Source organism: Leuciscus leuciscus (genome assembly GCF_965113295.1).
Source record: "Leuciscus leuciscus genome assembly, chromosome: 10".
Classification (NCBI taxonomy): Eukaryota; Metazoa; Chordata; class Actinopteri; order Cypriniformes; family Leuciscidae; genus Leuciscus; species Leuciscus leuciscus.
In genome coordinates, this window is record NC_138734.1 from 27,094,662 (window position 1) to 27,114,971 (window position 20,310).

Sequence of the window (20,310 nt, forward strand, 5' to 3'; positions counted from 1 at the left end):
TCTTTCAAGCTTAAGACTTTCATGACTGCACACAGGCCTGGAGTAATTCCTGTTTGTTCTCTTTCTCAGGTACATTGATCAAAGTACCACCACCTCACAGGCCTAGAGCCACTGATCTGAGAGGGTCGCAACACGCTTCACTTCATGACTCATTAATCACAGAAGACTCACGGCAGAGGGTGGGCGTCCTCCAGTCCACACACACTCCCTGTTGACGGCACACTGTGCTGTAGGCGGTAACAAGGTCACACACCGCATTAGGCTGGCAGGCCACTCTCTGACAGATCTGCACATATTCCTGCAAAGGAACCAGCGCGTGGCAGCGGCTGAACACCTCAGAACTTAACACATCACAGCCCTTCGCCACACCAGCAGCACACGACTCAACCTCCAGATGCTGGACACACTCGCCCAGAGCCCATCCCTTCAGGTACACGTCAGGGTCTGTGGTCACACTGCCGTCAGATAACACTAGACCTGTCTGCTCTTCAGAGCAGGAACCTGGAAGAGAGATGGACAAGTTACTTTACACATCCCACAAGATGTTGAACTGGAGTTTGAATTAGACTGACAGGAAGAGGAACTGCAATTGAAAGAATTTCGACATCGTCATATTTTGCCCAAATTGTGCCCATTTATTTCCTGCTATATATTTTCTCAACTGATTACATTTAACTTTATATTTAACCTAGTTAAAAGAAAAACAAAAACAGATTTAAATGTTGCCATACAGCCAGATAACTTATCTATAAGTAAATACTGACTGACTTTTTAATGAAAGATCAAAAGGATAAACAATGCAGATTTATTTTTTACAGCCATCTTTGATCATATTTACCAGGGGTGCCAATCATTCTGACCACAACTGCTGTATATATATATATACACAATTCTAAATAAATTAACATTTAACTAATGACTGAACTAAATACAAATTTCTATAGACGGCATTAGATTGATTATTAATATTGTCTAATTTTAATATTATCTGATGGGAATACTCCATATGTTTATGAATTATGAATAAATAAATAAAGTGTATTAACAAATGTTAAAAGCCACAGAGCAGTTATATAAACTATGAATTTCATTTCATAACCATTTCATATTTCTCCCTCTTTAAATATGAATTTGACAATTTTGCATCCTGATTGCTCCCTCAAATCCCTTTCAAGGACTAGATTGGAATTAAAAAAATTATTTTGAATACCACAAAATAAATTAAAGTAAAACTCTCATCAGCAATCAAGCACAAAAATTACAGTCGTAAGCTTAAAGGAACTGTATTTACCGCATACGCCAGTGGTGTTAGGTTTCATGGAGATGTCCATGTTGATCATGAACTCATTGCTGTGGGGAGTGAAGGTGAGTGTGAAACCATGCTGCTCGGATCTCAGCTGGTGTAGTATAGCACCAATTTGTGTCACAGTTACTCCCTGAATTCTGAATGGGACTGCGGTAAACACACCGCCCACAGTCACCTGAAATATAGAGAACATGTTGAATCTCTTTGCTGACTTGGTTAGCTGTTTCACTTTGCATGCTTTTTCAGTGCATCTACCTTCATGTCATCCTGTAGCACCACACTTGTCCCGCCCTCCTTCAGCTCCAGGCTCTTCATGCAGATCTGATTGGGCGAGTTTTGACAGGCAGCCGCATGCAACACTAGCTCCGCCCCTCCTGAGCGAAGCAGCAAATAGGAGCAAGCGGCTCTTAGCTTCAGAGCTGCCCCCGTAAATGACACAACATGGCTAGTGGAGCTGCCCATGCAACTACCTGGGGAAAGAAAGTAAGCATGTTCAAGTTAAAAGTTTACAGTTCATGCATAAACATTTTTATGGTTTGTAAAACAATGCATTATGCAACGTTTTAAACAGTATAACGCTAAATTGTTGTCACTTGGCCTCATCACATTGCATGTTTAATACAGTATCATCTCGGAAATTAAGTGCTATTTTGCTATTTTAATCCAAGTTTGAGTAAAAATGAGCTAAAATGAGGACCTATTATGCTTTGAGCAGCAGGAACAAAAGGTCTGTGAAGTTACAAAGTACAAAGTCATTCCAAAGAGAGTTAATCTCTGTCAGTTTCTGAACTCCCTGAAACGCCTTGATTGTAGTCTTGAGTTTTCTTTTGGGAACGAACACATCAAAATATTCCTCATTTAAATAATTCCTGCCCCAGTGCATATGCAAAATATAGGGCGCGAGGCCTGGTTGGGTTGCGTTAGTAGTGTGTTTAAACATTTCCAAAACAGCCAATCACAACATACTGGTCTAGCCGACCAATCAGAGCACACCGCTCTTTTTGAAAGGTGGGTCTTCCTGGAATTAAACAGAGCGTTTCTGACAGACTGGGAAAAGAGGTGCTGCAAAAATGTAAAATATGTGAAAAATAATGTGTTTTTCTAGTAGACCCCAAAACCAAAATCAAGACTTTTAAAAAAGGGCATAATATGTTGGTTGTTGCATAATTAGGGGTGTGTGTCATACAGGGGCAGGTCCAGGAACAGCCGCAGGTGTGATTGTAGCGGAGGGCTGGAAGGCTGTTTTTGCAGACTGGAGGCTCCATCTTCTCACAGTTGATGCGGTGGCTCTGCACCGTTACTGTGCCTGATGGGTTGCACAGCACTGAGTGACAGCCATCTGACAACAGCCATGTCTCACCAGGCTGATGGACAGAAACAGTCAGAATCGTTATTTTGATGCACAAACCAGAACTTCAGGAGCCTTTGTTAGTCTGCAGTGAGTGCTGCACGATTACTTGAAATAAAACAAAAATCGCTATATAGCTTAGTGGCTGCGATTTTATTGAATAAATATATGCGCTGCATGTGTCAGAGTGAAGTGTGGCACTGTGCATTTTTACACACAAGTTCATGATCCAGTTTTTTCAATGTGTGGCTCGGTTAGCAGTAAATGCTGCTCCACACAAACTCATCTCTGCATCTGCTCTGAGTTTGAGTCGCTTGGAAACGCAACCATGCGCCAACCATCTTCCCAAACTTATAATAAGAAATATTTATAATCCTACTGTTGTCAACAAAAGAGAAGCTCCCAGTGGTTATCCACCAAAATAAAAGCGTGATGATTTGACGTTTGAAAATGAAAAATGAATCCTTAAATATTAGTATTGTAATTTAATAGTTGTACTGTAAAATAAAATGATAAAAACATATATTTTTTTCTTAATTTTTATTTTCTTTTACAGTGAAATGTTACAAAAGTAATACTACTTATTTTTTATAATTTAATTTAGTTATAATAATCATAATTATTCTAAAATATAAAAATATGATTTTTTTTATTTTACAGTACAATTATCATTATTATTATTTTATAGTCATATTGATATATAATCACACATTTTTGGCCAAATTGTGCAGCCCAACAAACAAGCACATCAATCCTGGAGTTCTTTAAATAGCATTTTAAATTGCAATCGCAATTTCAGAAAAATCAGTTATTGTAGATTTCCCCCCCAAATCGTGCAGCCCTAGGTAGACGAAACATCCACTATGCAAGTAATGTGAAATGTGGCGCTATGGGGGTCTTCAAATGGTCATTTTTCTCATTCTCATTGGTCATTTTGCCATGGCAAAGAAACAGTTTGAAGAGACTCTTGATGAGCAAGTTCAATTAATGATATTTATAGCTAACTGTCTGAAAAACACCACATCCTGTTTTAATGGCACAAACATTTCAATGTAACTCTATCGCCCCCTTAAGTTCAGTGTTTAACTACTGCCATTGTCACCCAAAAATGCATGTTCATTATGCATGCTTGTAATGCATTGGCCAAGCATTCATGTTTGCTCACTTGCATAGAATATGTTTCTGGCCTTAGATTAAATGATCTGTTAATGAGCAGCTCAACCTAAAAAAGGTTTTTGAGGGATGATGTTATTGGCCCAGAACGCCTGATCCAGTGAAATTGATTATGGATCCTGAGATCCAATGAAATGGATTGGATTTGACTTCTCGGAAAGTCTGCATCAGATCAAGAGGATGTATGGAAGAAAATTAGAAGCTGATGTTCTTAAAGTCGAGGCCTTTAATGGAAGTTTGATGGCATGAAAGGAATTTTGCACCCCACTAAAAACTGCTCACCTTCCGTTCATTCCCTTCATCATCCACACACACTCCAGGAGGACCCGCTGAGGGACATCATCATCATCATCATTATAATCAAATTGCTACATTAGTCCTGTTTTATTGTGTAATGTGTACACGTTGAGTCTCACCTCGGCAGAGTTTGTCGGTGAACGATTGGTCGAGTGCAGCCATGGCGAGCAGGTGCTCTGTGCTGCTCAGCCGAATGATGTTGTCCTGAGCGTGTGGACCCGCGAGCGTGCGCAGTTCAGTTTGGTCATATTGGTTACCCAGTCCAATGGGAAACACTGACACACCTGTATGCAACAAACACATGTTGCTTTTAAGACATAATGTTATGAGAATAAAAGCAAACATTTTAAACACATAATATTGTGTAAATAAAGAAGAAATATTTTGAGAAAACAACCACAGTATTATAATAAACTGCTACAATATGAATAGGGTGCAGACAGAGGCTGCAGCTTCATTAATGCAAGAAATGGATGTGGTGCATTTAGTTCAATCATACTGTAGGATTTAGCAACTAAGAAATCCTTGGTCTTTTGCTGCATCAGCACCAAGTTATCATTAGTATGAGGACACTGCAGCAGTTATGTAGAAAATCGAATTTATTCAGGAGAAAGAGCCAGACAGACATTCAGGAAATTGCCTCTTTTGTGCAGTCTGAAATAGCAACCGGTGGTCGACTCTACTTCACTTTGATGTTTCTTTATGACTTTATTCTCATACTTTTATGACTATAATCCAATAATGCACCGATTTAAATCTCATAATGCTATGACTTTAGTCTTGAAACTTTGACTTTTTAATCTCATAAAAGGCCTGTTTTCAAAACATCATGACTTAATTCTCAAAAAACGATTTTTATTTGATTTTCTTTTATGTTAATGTGACACTAAAGCGCTTTCGCAGTGGCATTCTGTTGATTACATCAGGAAACAATTGAACTAATAACTTCAGCTAGTCAGGTTGAGATCCTTTCCATCTAATCTGGTTATATCTCTTAAGGCTAGTAGTGAATGTTTTATGAGCAGTAGGATAATCTCTTTCTCTTCTTTTTTTTTAAACAATATGTTCAATTGGAGCCGACTCAGATCGGTAAACTATTACATTTGTTTTCTGGGGTGTATTTGAAGTACTATGTTTCTCGGTTATGTTTCTTTCACAGAGTATTCATCTATACAAGTCACGCAAAGCGGAAGCACAACCAAAACAATGTTCTTCTGCAAGATGCATGCAGTTTTGTTTTGTAACCACTAGAGGGCAACAAAAGTTACATAGTGTTCCTTTAAAAATAAAACATGTCATGCAGTTAAAGTTTACAGTAAATCTGGAATATATTGCACCATAGACTTTTGTCTATTGAATATTGTAAGTGCATTACTGTAAACAGGTTTTTGTTGTTTTTTGCTTGATTTAAGCTGAAATTATTTTCTGTGGAAATTAACAATGTACCACAGATGCTACTGATAGAGTTTAACTTCTATTGAAACTCAAACACTACATTAAAAAAGAGTGCATCGATAAAGCTATGAAACTATTTCACCAACCAGCTGTCAGAGCCTCGTTTGCTGCCTCTTGCACAGAGTCTATTGACCTGTCAGTCACGACCATAACCACAGCTTTAGGGATGCCCATTCGTCCCCCACTGGTGGAGGAAACGGCTGTCTGTACGGCCAATCGCAGAGCAGCTCCTGCGGAGAAAGAGGAAGGAACGCCCACATGTATGTAGTGTGGCATATGTTTTAACTGTCAGGCTGCTGTGTCTTCACAGCATATTTACCCAGTCTTGTTGGATTGTCTGTCTTGCTGTGTAGGGTTTCTAAAAGCTTGAGAAGATTGTCTTCTGTCTGTTCATCTCTCCATGTGACCGCCACTGCTGATTTTCCCCCATACACTATCACTGCCACCTGTGTGTGATTGCGACCTGCAACAGATAAGTAGAACTCTAGATGTAACTATTATAACATACACACAATGAAAAAAATCAATCTCACGGAGACTTACCAATATTTGTGCTCTTTATAAAAGTTCTCACAAATGTTTTCAAGTCTTCGAACTGGTTATCAGAAGAGGCTCTCAACAGGAACAGCACGTCCATGGGCTTTGAACACGGCACTGAGCAAACACACACACACACACACATAGAAATTACAAAGAAAGCATTTATGTATTCACTCTGTACGCATCTATGTATTGGCTGTCCTTGCATTCAACAACTAGAAAAGGCAACATCTGAATATTGACTTGACAAAGTCTTAACGTTTAAAAAGTTTCTAGGCCTTAAGTAGTCTGGTTACTCAGGCTGTTTTAAAAGAGATAAATGTTACATATACTTTGTGCTAGGGAGTTTATTTTTACTAGGAAGATGGTAGATTGTTTCTTAGGTGTTCTTCATGATTGCTTGGCCAAACCAACATAATTTGTCATACACTTATTTCTAGAAAGAATTCTTGTAGTGTGATATAGTACCAAAAATTCATAGGATCATTTGATATGTCATCTGAAATTAGCCATCTGACATTTTAATTAGAGTAAAGTGTCAACAGACTAATGTATTTGTCATTTAGGAGTTCTTAATTTTAAACTAAAGTAGTACGTCTGACAGGCTAGCACTGCGCCACTGCCACTGACAAATCCAAATCCAATAATTTTCGATCATTTTGCGTACAACACCATGTTTCTGCATCATTTGCCAGCCAATTTCCACAGTAATTAAGGGAATTACATCTTTTCATTGTTGCGCACCAGTCACTCTCTCTACTGTCTCACTGTTCCTTTTTAATCTTTTATTCTTTGAAATTACAGCAATCACATTCCTTGTCAATGAAAAATCTGAGAACTGAGATGAAAAAGACCTTGTGCAGTGGAATAGACTGTGATGACAACTGAAATGAAAGAATGTAGAAGGGCTGCACGATTAAAAGGACAGTTCACCCAAAAATACAAATTATTTCAATGATTTACTCACCCTCAAGTTGTACCGAAACAAAAGAAGATATTTTGAAGAATGTCGGTAATCAAACAGTTGATGGGGCGCATTGACTTCCATGGTATGGGGGAAAAAATACTATGGAAGTCAATGGGGTCAATCAACTGTTATGATGTTACAGACATTCTTCAAAATATCTTATTTTGTGTCAAGCAGAAGAAATAAATTCAGAGTGAGTAAATGATGACATTTTCATTTTTATGTGAACTATCCTAAAATCACGACTTGGTTGTGATTATCAAATTGCAAAGGCTGCGATTTAATTAAATAAATATATACACTGTGTTCTTTTAAACACAGGCAACTCGTGATCCAGTGTTTCAGAGTGGCTTGGTTCACAGTAAACGCTGCTCCACATGAACTCATCTCTGCTTGAGTTTCAGTCACTTATAACATGAATTTAGAAATGCAACATGTGCCAACCATCTTCTCAGATATCTAATGAGAAGCACTAATAAACAGGCTTTTGTCAACAAAAAAAAGAGGCTTTAAGGCCTCCTTGTAGGTTTTTACCAAAAGGTTCAATGGTTTAGTGTTTGAAAATGTAGAAATTAAGACAAACATACATTTTTACAGTTGTACTATAAAATAAACATTATTATTAGTAGTGGTTTATTTAAATACTTTAAATACAATTTAAATACTATTTATTTACAAAAGTAATATTTCTTATTTTGTTTAATATTTTTATTTAGTAATGATTATTATTTGAATTTTCTAGTCATTGATTACTCAATCACACAATTTATTGGCCAAATTGTGAAGCCCTACAAACAAGCACAGAAACCTTTTTTATTGCATTTTAAATTGAAACTACAATTTTTATCAGAAAAATCTGAAGAGAGTGTAGCATTGTTGTATCTGACCTGAAGGGGGCAGTGTGGCTCTCGGTGGTAGTGTGGGCAGCAGAGGCCTCCTGATTGTTTTACTGATATTGATCAGCATGGGCCGCAGTCTCTTAAGGTCCGAGGGATTATCTAGCATGATCGGTTCATCCGGGAAGCTCAACTGTGCAAGATCCTCGTATCGAATCTGTTGGCCGATCCCAATCGGATACACTTTCTTATGAGTGGAGCTCGGAGGCCGCTGAATGACGTCCGTCGGAGGGCTCTGTGTTATAAGAAACACCATCTGGTCTGGTGTATTACTTGGTGTGTCTGTAGTGACAGTCTCATATACAGAACGGATGGCATGGCCTGTGTTGACCTCTGCACCTTTGGTCCAACGTAACTGTCGCATTCTCTGCAGCACCTGTTGCCTGTGCTGTAGTTCCATGCGGCTGATTACCACAGTGACCGTGACTGAGTACTGCATCACCGTGATCCGTAGATTCTCCACCTCTTCCTGATCGAGTGAAGCGATAACATCGACCAAAGCATCACGTGTCTCATTGAAGCCTTCCTCACCCACTGCATTTGAGCTTTCCAACAGGAAGACAACCTCATATGTTGTTACTGTGGGCGGAGGAAATGTCGTTCCAGGACTGGGGATGCTAGGAAATGAGGTTACAATGGCAGCGGTTGGTGGAACCGTGGCGGCAGTGAGTTTAGAGGTTGCGGTAGTTGTTGGGGTGACTGAAGTGGTGCTGGGCTTTCTGGTAGGGGGTTTCTTTGGGGGTTCAGGTTCCAGTCCCAAAGTGCAGAGGTAGTCTGTGATGGCCAGAGCCTCATCATCTAGCTCTGCTACGCTGCTCACTATGTATGAGCGACTGCTGGGCGTGGCCTTTGTGATCTCATTAACCTGTGCCATGTTGACGTCAGGCCCTAGAGCTACAGTGACGATGGTGATGTCTTTTTTACGCAGCAGACGCTGAGTACTACGCATGGGCCTAGGATTTGAGCTCGCCGTCAGCAATATAGCGACTCGCCCTGCGTGCTCGCGCTTGTTTTTATCGTAAATGTATACTGCTAGATATTTTATTGCCTCGTCCATAAATGCGACATCACCACCACTGTAACGCAGCTCACGCACCATCTTCTTAAAGATCCATTTTTGCACCTGCATTTCATAACTTTTCACGCCGGAGTGGAAGAGCAGAACCGTGGCGCGAGTGTGGGCAGAGCCCATTCTGAACCGCTCCACCACCCGGAGGATAAAGAGCTTGATTAAACTGAAGTCGTCTTCACTCAAAGCAGAGGAGCCGTCCACTAAGAAGGCCAGGTCCATCGCCCTATCACAGGCATCAGCTGGCACCGGGGTGGAAAACGGGAGTGGCGTAGGAGTGTTGCTGACAGTGGTTGGTGCTAGTGTAGAGGCCAAACCAGTTGCAGGACATGGGCCGCACGTCAGCGTGTTGCTCTCACAGTGACTGAAAACATAACAAATGGATGAATCTCACAAAACCTGTTTAGAACCTGTTTTATAAAGTATAAAAATGATTTTCTATTAGTCTATGTATATATACATATGTATATACTGTTTATATATAAAGGGTACACACATTTCAATTATATAAAAATATGTATTGAAATATAATGTTAATATAACGTGTTAATATAATATGTTAATAAGTAAATATATAATAATATTCAAATGAAAACTAAAATAGATAAATAAAAGCTACAAATATTAATAAAAATAAATACTACTTGTATAACATCTTATATAACAATCTCTTTTTCCAATTTCCTATTTTTTTAATTTTGAGATTACATTTGACCTAAATTCTCCTACAATCTGCATAGAGTAATGAGTGATGGAGATGAAAACAATATGTGGCATAGCATACCATATCTGGCAAAGATGAGGATCTTCATGGTTAATGATGAACTGTTTTCCATGGGAGATTCTCTCTCCGTTATGCACACACACCTGACACTGTGACGGTTCCACACACTTCCTCAGAACCTCATCTAAAACTTGCCCTGAGGGATTGAAGCAGACAGAACGAGTGAATGTGCGAACAAAAGTGAGATTGAAGTCTATGAAGTCAATTTTCTTGTAGGTATCTGTGAATTGGTGCTACCTGGTGGGCAGACAGCATGGCATCCCTCCACACACGTAATGGGACAGCTCAGAGGTTCAGGATGCTGGCAGGTGGGAGGGCAAGCGCTACCACAGGCGTTATATCTCCACTCACACTCCACCCCTGCGTCCTTATTCAGTTCCTCACAGCTCAGTGCTGTAGGTAAAACAGTCATTTAGCAAACAATACTGTAAAGTTTGACTTTCTGTAGTACACTTATTTCAGGGAATAATCTGCCTTTGGGTTGAAGGGTTAAACTGGCGCCTATATAGTGATCTGTCACGCCACATTTAAGAGCGTCAAAATGACATTGTTTGAATTTCGTGATAAAATGGACATTATTTTGGAAAATTACACTTTGTTTCTTATTGAAAGTAACAAAACATGGAGCTTATTGCAATAACTGGTGGTTTATGGTGGTTATGCTACAACGCTGTATTCGCCTTGTACACATAAGACGCAAGAAAATTTGTGGGACGAATATGTGTACCCTTACACCCCTAGTTCAAATGTTAAGGAAGAAAAAATTTTTTGTGACAAGGTAAAATAGGGTCAACCTCAACAATGGGCAAAGGCTGGGCGGGCAGCAGTTGGTGGTACGACATTAGAGTATCGTGATACGTACCATGGGTGGTGTATCACGGTTTTTCGGTTCGGTTTGAATATCGTTACACCCTTATATACACTATATTGCCAAAAGTTTTGGGACGTCTGGCTTTACATGCACATGAACTTTAATGACATCCCATTCCACACTCTTCTGGGAAGGCTTTCCACAAGGTTTATGGGAATTTTTTACCATTCTTCTAGAAGCGCATTTTGTGAGGTCAGGCACTGATGTTGGACAAGAAAGCCAGGCTCGCAGTCTGCGCTCTAATTCATTCCAAAGGTCTTCTATCGGGTTGAGGTCAGGACTCTGTGCAGGCCAGTCAAGTTCCTCCACACCAAACTCGCTCATCCATGTCTTTATGGACATTGCTTTGAGCACTGGTGCGCAGTCATGTTGGAACAGGAAGGGGCCATCCCTAAACTGTTCCCACACAGTTGGGAGCATGAAATTGTCCAAAATGTCTTGGTATGCTGAAGCATTAAGAGTTCCTTTCACTGGAACTAAGGGGCCAAGTCCAACCCCTGAAAAACAACCAAAACCATAATCCCCCCTCCACCAGACTTTACACTTGGCACAATGCAGTCAGGCAAGTACCATTCTCCTGCCAACCGGCATACCCAGTTTCCATGGCCGAACTGCTGCATCCAAGCCTTACATCACCAAGTGCAATGCAAAGCGTAGGATGAAGTGGTGTAAAGCACGCCGCCACTGGACTCTAGAGCAGTGGAGACGTGTTCTCTGGAGTGACGAATCACGCTTCTGTCTGGCAATCCAATGAACGAGTGTTCATTGGATTGCCAGACAGAAGCGTGATTCGTCACTCCAGAGAACACGTCTCCACTGCTCTAGAGTCCAGTGGCGGCGTGCTTTACACCACTTCATCCTACGCTTTGCATTGCACTTGGTGATGTAAGGCTTGGATGCAGCAGTTCGGCCATGGAAACCCATTCCATGAAGCTCTCTATGCACAGTTCTTGAGCTAATCTGAAGGCCACACGAAGTTTGGAAGTATGTAGCTATTGACTCTGCAGAAAGTTGGCGACTTCTGCGCACTGTGTACGCCTCAGCATGTGCTGACCCCGCTCTGTGATTTTACGTGGCCTATCACTTCGTGGCTGAGTTGCTGTTGTTCCCAGTTGCTTTCACTTTGTTATAATACCACTAACAGTTGACCGTGGAATATTTAGTAGTGAGGAAATTTCTTGAATGGACTTATTGCACAGGTGGCAAGCTATCCTAAGGTACCACACTTGAATTCACTGAGCTCCTGAGAGCGACCCATTCTTTCACAAATGTTTGTAGAAGCAGTCTACATGCCTAAGTGCTTGATTTTATACAACTGTGGCCATGGAAGTGATTGGAACACCTACATTTAATAATTTGGAGGGGTGTCCCAACACTTTTGGCAATATAGTGTGTGTGTATTTATATATATATATATATATATATGTGTATATAACTTACGGCATAAATCGTTGGACCTCCAGTTCACCAGCAGCCCCTTCTGAGCACATTCATGAGCGTATGCGGCAATGGTGTTACAGAAACATGCACAGTCACCGACCGATGGACACGAGCATGTGTCATGAGTACAGATGTCCCAGTATGGCTCAGGGTCCACCTGATACAGTCAGAGTAAAAAGTAAACAAGTGTAAGAAGTAGTAAGAAAGTGGAGTAATGACCACATGTTAGTGTATTGTCATTATTTAATTGTGACTATTGAGTATAAGTATTACCAACCACAACATTGCACTCCCTGAAGATGGTGCTGGTGAGCACACGACAGGACTGTTCCACCGTCACCAGCTTCACCATGTCTGTGCTGCACTGAGACAGCACCTGCATGCAAATCAAAATATGTAATATCAGATCATTTCATGTCTCTATGTTCTGGCTTGCTCTAATAAAACACTTCAGTTCAGGCCGTGATGTAACTCACCGGTACAGCGTCAGCACAGCTAGGTCGAACTTTCCACGAGTTTCCAAAGTCTGCAGCGCCAACCTCCATCTGGTTACTGCTGCTCAACAGATCGTTATTCTGACTGCCATCAAAATTTCCACAAAGGCCACAGACTTTCCCCTTAAACACACACAAATAACTTAATTTCTCAACTGTTTATTCTAAGATAAGTAGTTTTAACCCATACTGCAGACATTCTTAAAGGTAAAAATAATTTCTAAATTATATTGTATACATACATTTGAATTTCTAAATTATTTTTAACTCAAAAAAATATATTTTTTTAGAGTTCACTTCAACTAAATCTGACAAAAACTCACTTCTGGGACATGCCTAAAGGTAAAAACTAAATGAAATAAATCACATCATTTTAACTCTAAAAATGTGGGTACTCACTGGGTACATGTTCAAATATAAAAATGATTCAAAACATTTTATTCTGTAGTTTTTATTCATAAATCTTTTTTTAAACTTTTTTAATTAACTAGATACATCAGACAAAAACCCATATTGTGGACATGCACAAAGGTACAAATAAATCATTCTAAATCATATTTTATAGATACATTTGGATTCATAAATCATTTAAACTTTACAAAATGATTATTCTTTTTTTGTTTACGTGGTAAATCTGACAAAAACTCACTTTCAAGCCAGAACATGCTTGAAAGTGTAAAAATCTTTTTTATTCATGAAATTTTATTAATTAATTAATTTATCTTAACATTAAAAAATATTTTTTTAATTTAATTTTTAATAAATCTGGCTCCCTTTGGGGACATGCTTAAAGATTAAAAAAAAATATATATATTCATAATATTCGATTCATAAATACGTTTTTACTCTAAAAATGCTTTTTTTGTTGTTAACTTGCTAAATCTCACCACTTTGGTAACATACTCAAAGGTAAACATTATTCATAAATATTTTTTAACAAGAAAAAGAAGTCGTCTATGGTATGTGCTCATTTAGATAGCGAGGCAGATGTGTGTGTGTTTTTCTTTGTATGTGTGTTACCCTGTACTGTCCGTTGATCTGCAGTGAGATTCGGGTCCCTGTGTCCCAGGTGATGGAGATGTGTTTACCCAGAAGGATGATGTAATACTGTCCAGAGCGCACAATCTCAACCACTGTCTCTTTCAACACAGGCCTCTTCATCCTCACCTACAGAAGAAGACAACAGAGAAAGAAAGCAAAAAAGCCTGTAAGCTTTTACTTCACACATGATGCTTGTCATAACATACAGTAAGCTAGTGGATGAATCATTTAACAATGAATCCACAAAATCTCTTATATTTAAGCAACCTTGCAGATATTGCAAGTGACTTTTTTTTTTTTATACACTGAATCTATGTATCTATATCTATGTATGTATGGTTCTATGTATGTATTAGGGGTGTAACGGTTCTCGGTAAAAAATCGAACCGTACCGTTCTCCATCTGACGACGCACTAATAATAGGCTATGGTTTATTGAAAATAACAACGAGTAAAACAGACTGACAAAGTTCTGCTAATGCATGTGTCTGTTGAAGGATACACATTCTGGGTTCCCAATACATTACAACAGCAATGATCAAATGAATGGGAACTTGCGCGCGCTGTGAGAAGATTGTGTGTGTGCGCTCATGTGAAGACAGTCTCAGACAGCACGCAAATATTGAACTCTTTCAAGTTTTGCACTTCAACGGACAAATTCACACAGAAATGATATCAATATGCCCGTCTTGGTGAGTGTCCTAGCAGGAATAGTCAGTTACGTCTTAAGTGAATGAAACAGTCGAGGCAAGTGTATCAGTATCAGTGTGAACTGGATCCGTGTAAAGTGTCAGCGGGCTAATATTCCTGCTGTCTGTGCTTTTAATGTTAATCAAACAACAAAAGACAAGGAAAACACTCACTGCTCTAGATTGAATAGCTTTTGTAACTTCAATAAGGATTAATCTTTAATTTATACAGTCAAATATGCAATGTCATTTTACAATTTCTGTACCTGAAAACTAATGTTAGACCTACCTGAAAAACCTGAAAAGCATGATTTATTTAATTTAATATTTGCTTTATTGTATTTATTTGTGCTGTTGCTTGTAGTTTTATTATTTGTTCTTATTTTCTTTATATTTATTTGACTGTAGTCATTTTTTCCCTGAACATAGCACATATGACATAGAACATAGGTTTGCTCTGCCAAGAAAATATCAGTTGCTGTTCTGTGCATTTATTGATAACAGCATAACGTTTTATTGACAAGCATCCAAGACTGTAGCTATCTGCTTTATAAAGTCAAATATAACTCTATAAATCAATTTTAGTGTTACCTCGCCATGTTCCATTACAATCAGTCCTCCCATGTACATCACTGTGATGCTTTTACTGCAGCGGTAACCTGCGATCCCACAAGCGGAGTTCTCCACCAGAACCCTGAACGTGCCATCCAATCCATTGCAGTAATCCTATTCAGACGGACACAGAAGAATGAGCGAAAACATGAATGAATATGAGGGACAGAAGAGAAAAGAGAGCAAGAGAGCGAGAATATTGACTTTACCTGAGCTAGAACATATTGGCAAGGTCCAGGAAACGAGAACTTCAATCCATCAAAGCTGATGTAGTGTGTCTCTCCTATCACACGACACACACCGTCACACACACGCTGTGTACACTTCCACTGACGCTTCTCACAAACACTGGGAAAGAAAGGGAAATGTAATTGTAACACAATAATATGAATGTTTATAGGCCTACTTGTCATCTGATGTATGCAACAAAATAACATTACACCAGTGTCAGCCTGTAGAAGATCCATGATTGGCTCATTTACCAGGTGTTGCAGTCCACATTAATGCTCTGTCCTGAGGCATAGGGGCGGTTGTTATGGTAACAAGGGCACTGGTCTTGTGGAATGCATTCTCTTCTGTGCCGAACCTGCAAACACCCATAAAATGACACAATTCTCGTTTTTTGTAGCCTAAAAAGTTGTAAACATTAAAAAGCTGCATACGTAAAAGAAAAAGATTTTTATTTATGTAGAAAAGTAACTATAATATGCTTTAGATAATATGAATGGTTTAAATAATTTAGCACATTTTTCTAATCATAATGTGGTGTTAAATTATTCACCTTACAGTTTTGAAATCCCAAGTAAATAGTATCACATAAATGTCTAACATTTATACTTTTACAAAAGATTTCTATTTCAAATAAAACATTTATCAAAGAATTCCGAAAAAAATCCAAAATATTATTTCAAAGTTATTAATAATAATAGATGTTTATTGAGCAGCAAATCCACATATTAGAATGATTTCTGAAGGATCGTGTGACACTGAAGACTGGAGTAATGATGCTGAAAATTCAGCTTTGTGTCACAGGAATAAATTACATTTTTAAGTGTATTCAAATAGAAAACAATTGTTTTAAATGACAATAATATTTCACAATATTACTATTTCATTTCTTTTTGATCAAATAAAGGCAGCATTGGTGAGCGTAAGAGACTACTAAAGAATCCCAAACTGTTGAATGGTAGTATATTTTCAAAAGTTTTTTTTCCCCAGAAATATTGATCAAAACAGTAAAAAGTTGTATAAATATAGTTCTATACATAATTTACTAATCCTACTTGGTTTATGAATATAAGCATGAATGATATTAAGTGTCAAACGGTTCATCCGAACATTTCGTGTTCACTTTGATACTTACCGTTCCAGGTGGACACATACAGCCAGACACACATCCCTGACTGACACACTCCAGGTCCAGATTCTGGCAGGTCTTAGCACACTCTATCCCAGCATCCCTTGCACTTTCACACTCAAACCGCTGCAGTGGAGGTGGACAAGAGATAGAGCGCCGCCCTACAGGTGAAACACACACAAAGAATTCATTATATGTACTTCATTTATCTAAACTACAATATTCTGTCCACTTGTGTCCAGTTGTGCTCCATTAAAAATGCACAGAGTTATGAAAGCATGGAGAAATACCTCTTGAAGAAGAATGATCGTCAAAGAAGAGGTCAGTCAGAGTTGATCCAGTGGCTTCATTAGAAGTGCATTGCATGGATCCACTCTCACATACACTACACAAAGAAATAACATTAAAAAAAAACGAATAAATATATACACATAAATGTTTGGAGTTGGAAAGATTTTAGTTTATTCAAATTTCAATGAAATTAAAGCCAATATTTTGGTTAGTGCCTACTAGTAATTTCAATAAGACAGTGGCAATATGACGCTAGTCTGTGTCATGTAAACACTTTACGTTTAATATCATATGAGTCCGGTGAGACACAGGCAGTTGACCAAACATCAAGCTATCAAAGAAACCTGATGTGTAACTGTATAGTAAAATACTGTGTTTTTTCCCTGCTAACCAGATGGCGTGATGGTCACCGATCATGTCGTTGGGCTCAAAGATCTCTCCGTTATGGTGGCACGAGCAGTGTTCGGGTGGCACACACTCCCCTGCGTCACTGAGGAAGAGTCCTCTGGGGCAGAAACAGCCTTCTTCACACAACCCATCACAACCACTGTCAGGCAGCGATAGAGACCGGCACGTCTGATTACACACGTTCCCACAAACCTCGTACACCTGGTCATCCGGACAGGTCATTTCTGCTCAAACACACACACACACACACACATTTGGTTTTCTATCATGATGGAGACTTTCCATGAACTTTATTTAGTATGTTTATTCAGCCATTTTGGTACTGTTTTGCTGTCTTAACTCTTAACCTACAGTCAGAATGAGACATACCACAGTATCCATGACCCCTCCAGTTGATTAGCACTCCCTTGGCTGCGCAGGCGGCTGCATAGCTGTGGACGGCATCACACAGGCACTCTCGGCCGTCTGCGCAGGAGCACACATCATAGCGGCAGTTTTTCACATATGGCTCAGGGCTGACCACATCATGACAGGCTTCAAACTTCACAGAGAGCAGCACAGCACAGGCTTCTTCTGCAAAACGCACTGTAGACACACATACAAATCTATCAGGTTGTTAACTGCTAGTCTTTGTTGCCCTCTAGTGTTCAAAGCATTTATAAATCATGACATCATGCATTTATAAATATGCATAACCACTACATCCCTGCCAATACTCAGATTAGTGGTCAATATGTTCTTTTAATGAAAGATTCTTAAAATTTGTTTTCACAACCTTGTGTGTGTTTGTGTATACCTCTCTTAGGATTTAAAATACAGGGATCTGAGTGTTGCAATTGAAGATCATCACAGTCTGCGTTCATCTTCCACGCGTTGCCGAATCCTTCGACGCGCGTCTCCACCAGCCCGCCCACTGTTAAGAAGTCGTCTCCCTGGTTACCATTATAATTACCGCACAGACCGCACGTTTTCCCAGCAAAGGCAGGGTTTAGCTGCAAACACACACACACACACACACACACACACACACACACACACACACACACACACACACATACATATGCTCACATATCAGGTTTGAAGCACGGGAATATTTGATACATGTCCCAGATTCTGCATTTCATAGACTCTATATGTACATGGGAATTATTTATGCATTATTTTGAATGCATAAAGCACCTAGCATTCTCACACACATGACATGTGATCCACGCTGTTGGAAATTCCAGCTAAAACCAGTTTAAAGTGGTAGATTTGTTTTACAAGGTTTCTGGATGGTCAAAGCTGGTTGTTTGTTAATTCAAAGTGGTTTAGGTGATTGATTGAGGCTACCAAGCTTTAAAAAAGAAAAGAAAAGAAAAAAAAAACCATAAAACTTATATCATAAAACTGTCACAGTTATTATAAAAATGGTCCATACAACTATATTCTAATGCATTTTGGGGTGCAATTATTGAATGTATTCCAATGTAAATATATGAGTAAAATTATTGGTCTGTTCCTCATACTAAGCAATCATATGGCTTCAGAAGCTTTGAAATATGCCTCAGTTCATATTCATATTCATTCTCTGGAAAGAGGTGTCAAAAATGTTCCTTTTTTAATGGCAAACAGTAAGTCACACAGTTTTCGAACAACAACTGAAAGTAAATAAATGATAATCAGTGTTATTTTAGTATTATTTACTGTATATACTATTAATTCATATTTTGAATTCACTTTTTTGTATCAGTTTTCTTTTTAATTTTAGTTCAGGTTTTAGTGCTTTAGTTATGAAATTAGTTTTTTTAATATTTCGATTTCGATTACATTTATTTTTATTTCAGCTTTAGTCATCTTTGTACTTTCAAACTTATTTATTTCAGTTAGCTGCCAAGTCAACATTTCTAAATTGTATGTAACATGTAAGTTTAATTTGTTCATCTAATTTTTATTTTATTTCAGCTTCATTTTAATCACTAAAAACAGTTAACAGTTTAAGATTTTCTGTAATATTTATGAGTGAAATTTACTAGCAATTTCTAAGTGAAAATATTTAAATGTTTTTTTTTTTTTTTCTCAGTGTATAGCTTGTTTTTTCCAGCAGGGCACACTCACCTTCAGCAAAACACGTCCTCTGCCATCCCAATCCAGATGTAGATCGTCACCGTAACGCAATCTTACAGATGACAACACCGTATTCTGCACTCTTAGGGGACCTGCACACAAACACATTACTGTTATCCTGCGCTATGATTTGTACATCAGTATTACATTGCAGCTGTTATGAATTTGAAGAAAAAAAGGCATTGTATCTATATGTTCTGTTTCTGCATTGTGTGTATTTTGCTACTTGACATACCATTAATTAAGGGTGTTTTCACATCCATTCCATCCACAGAGACCACGCCCCCATGCTTGAGGTGAACCGTCTGATTGGCCAGATCTCGGAATCTCAGTGTAATTGACCGTGTGCAGATGGCATCTTGGTCATCTGCACACTTCAGCAGAAAAATACAACCATAAGCACACAGATAAACAAACAAGCACAAGTGTATATACTAAACAGAAGATTTCAGACCTGTGCAGTCTCAATGATGGCAGAAAAAGTGTTGCTCTGGCAGTCTTTAGCGAGCAGATACTGACAAATCCCACTGAAGGTGAAGAACTTATCATCAAAGGTCTTATAATGGGACTGTCCTGTCACAAGACACCCCCCTAAGAAGAGACAGCGGAATAAATCGATTATAAATCAATGTTTCTTCATCAGATATAATGTCAGCATTAAAACTGCATTTGCAATTCAAAGCATTACATTATTGGAAGGTTAATTTAATTTTTAAAAAGTAACAAATTCACATTTACCAGGACATCCTTCGTTGGTACATTCCCATGATCCATGGCGACAGACGCTAAAAGTGAAGGTGAGTTTAAGTGAATGTAGCCAGCCACACGTATTTGAATGCATTGTTTTGTAATGTGTGTATATGTGTGTGTGGGTGGGTGTGTGTGTCCCACCATGTGTTGCAGTCCTGCGATATGGAGGAACCAGGAGGGTAGCTACGTCCAGCATGCGTGCAGGAGCACTGAGAGACGTCAACACAACGATCTCCGTCCAACACCTTTCCCGCTGACAAACACATTTCACACATTCAGTAAAAATATCTGAAGATAAATTAACCTAAAAAGCTAGATTGCGCACAGTTGCATCAGAGAATATATCTATAAAATATTTTTTCCATTTTTATTAGAATAAACTTCACTAAATGTGTTGTTTGGTTTTTTAAACCGCTA

The 20,310-nt window shown here is 38.8% G+C and overlaps 1 protein-coding gene and 1 long non-coding RNA gene across 3 annotated transcripts in view; one reads left to right on the plus strand and one right to left on the minus strand.

Moving 5' to 3' along the window:
- Positions 1–20,310, minus strand: part of vwf (von Willebrand factor) — a 37,137-nt gene that overhangs the window by 10,823 nt on the left and 6,004 nt on the right. For both annotated transcript variants that reach the window (XM_082181566.1, XM_082181567.1), the window contains exons 9-37: positions 20,035–20,146; positions 19,882–19,928; positions 19,598–19,734; positions 19,379–19,517; positions 19,135–19,235; positions 17,834–18,029; positions 17,407–17,622; positions 17,021–17,261; positions 16,629–16,723; positions 16,345–16,499; positions 15,464–15,567; positions 15,191–15,329; positions 14,961–15,095; positions 13,661–13,807; positions 12,623–12,763; positions 12,424–12,522; positions 12,147–12,303; positions 10,073–10,228; positions 9,836–9,971; positions 7,974–9,415; positions 6,123–6,233; positions 5,899–6,042; positions 5,666–5,809; positions 4,244–4,408; positions 4,110–4,156; positions 2,493–2,670; positions 1,562–1,776; positions 1,292–1,481; positions 172–501 (exon numbers count right to left, since the gene is read on the minus strand). In XM_082181566.1, the coding sequence (XP_082037692.1) occupies positions 172–501; positions 1,292–1,481; positions 1,562–1,776; positions 2,493–2,670; positions 4,110–4,156; positions 4,244–4,408; positions 5,666–5,809; positions 5,899–6,042; positions 6,123–6,233; positions 7,974–9,415; positions 9,836–9,971; positions 10,073–10,228; positions 12,147–12,303; positions 12,424–12,522; positions 12,623–12,763; positions 13,661–13,807; positions 14,961–15,095; positions 15,191–15,329; positions 15,464–15,567; positions 16,345–16,499; positions 16,629–16,723; positions 17,021–17,261; positions 17,407–17,622; positions 17,834–18,029; positions 19,135–19,235; positions 19,379–19,517; positions 19,598–19,734; positions 19,882–19,928; positions 20,035–20,146 (5,619 nt within the window). The remainder of the gene's footprint in view (positions 1–171; positions 502–1,291; positions 1,482–1,561; positions 1,777–2,492; positions 2,671–4,109; positions 4,157–4,243; positions 4,409–5,665; positions 5,810–5,898; positions 6,043–6,122; positions 6,234–7,973; positions 9,416–9,835; positions 9,972–10,072; positions 10,229–12,146; positions 12,304–12,423; positions 12,523–12,622; positions 12,764–13,660; positions 13,808–14,960; positions 15,096–15,190; positions 15,330–15,463; positions 15,568–16,344; positions 16,500–16,628; positions 16,724–17,020; positions 17,262–17,406; positions 17,623–17,833; positions 18,030–19,134; positions 19,236–19,378; positions 19,518–19,597; positions 19,735–19,881; positions 19,929–20,034; positions 20,147–20,310) is intronic.
- On the plus strand, positions 2,685–7,574 carry LOC309507407. The gene is made up of 2 exons (XR_014209143.1): positions 2,685–2,874; positions 7,408–7,574. It is a non-coding gene; the product is annotated as an uncharacterized lncRNA (long non-coding RNA).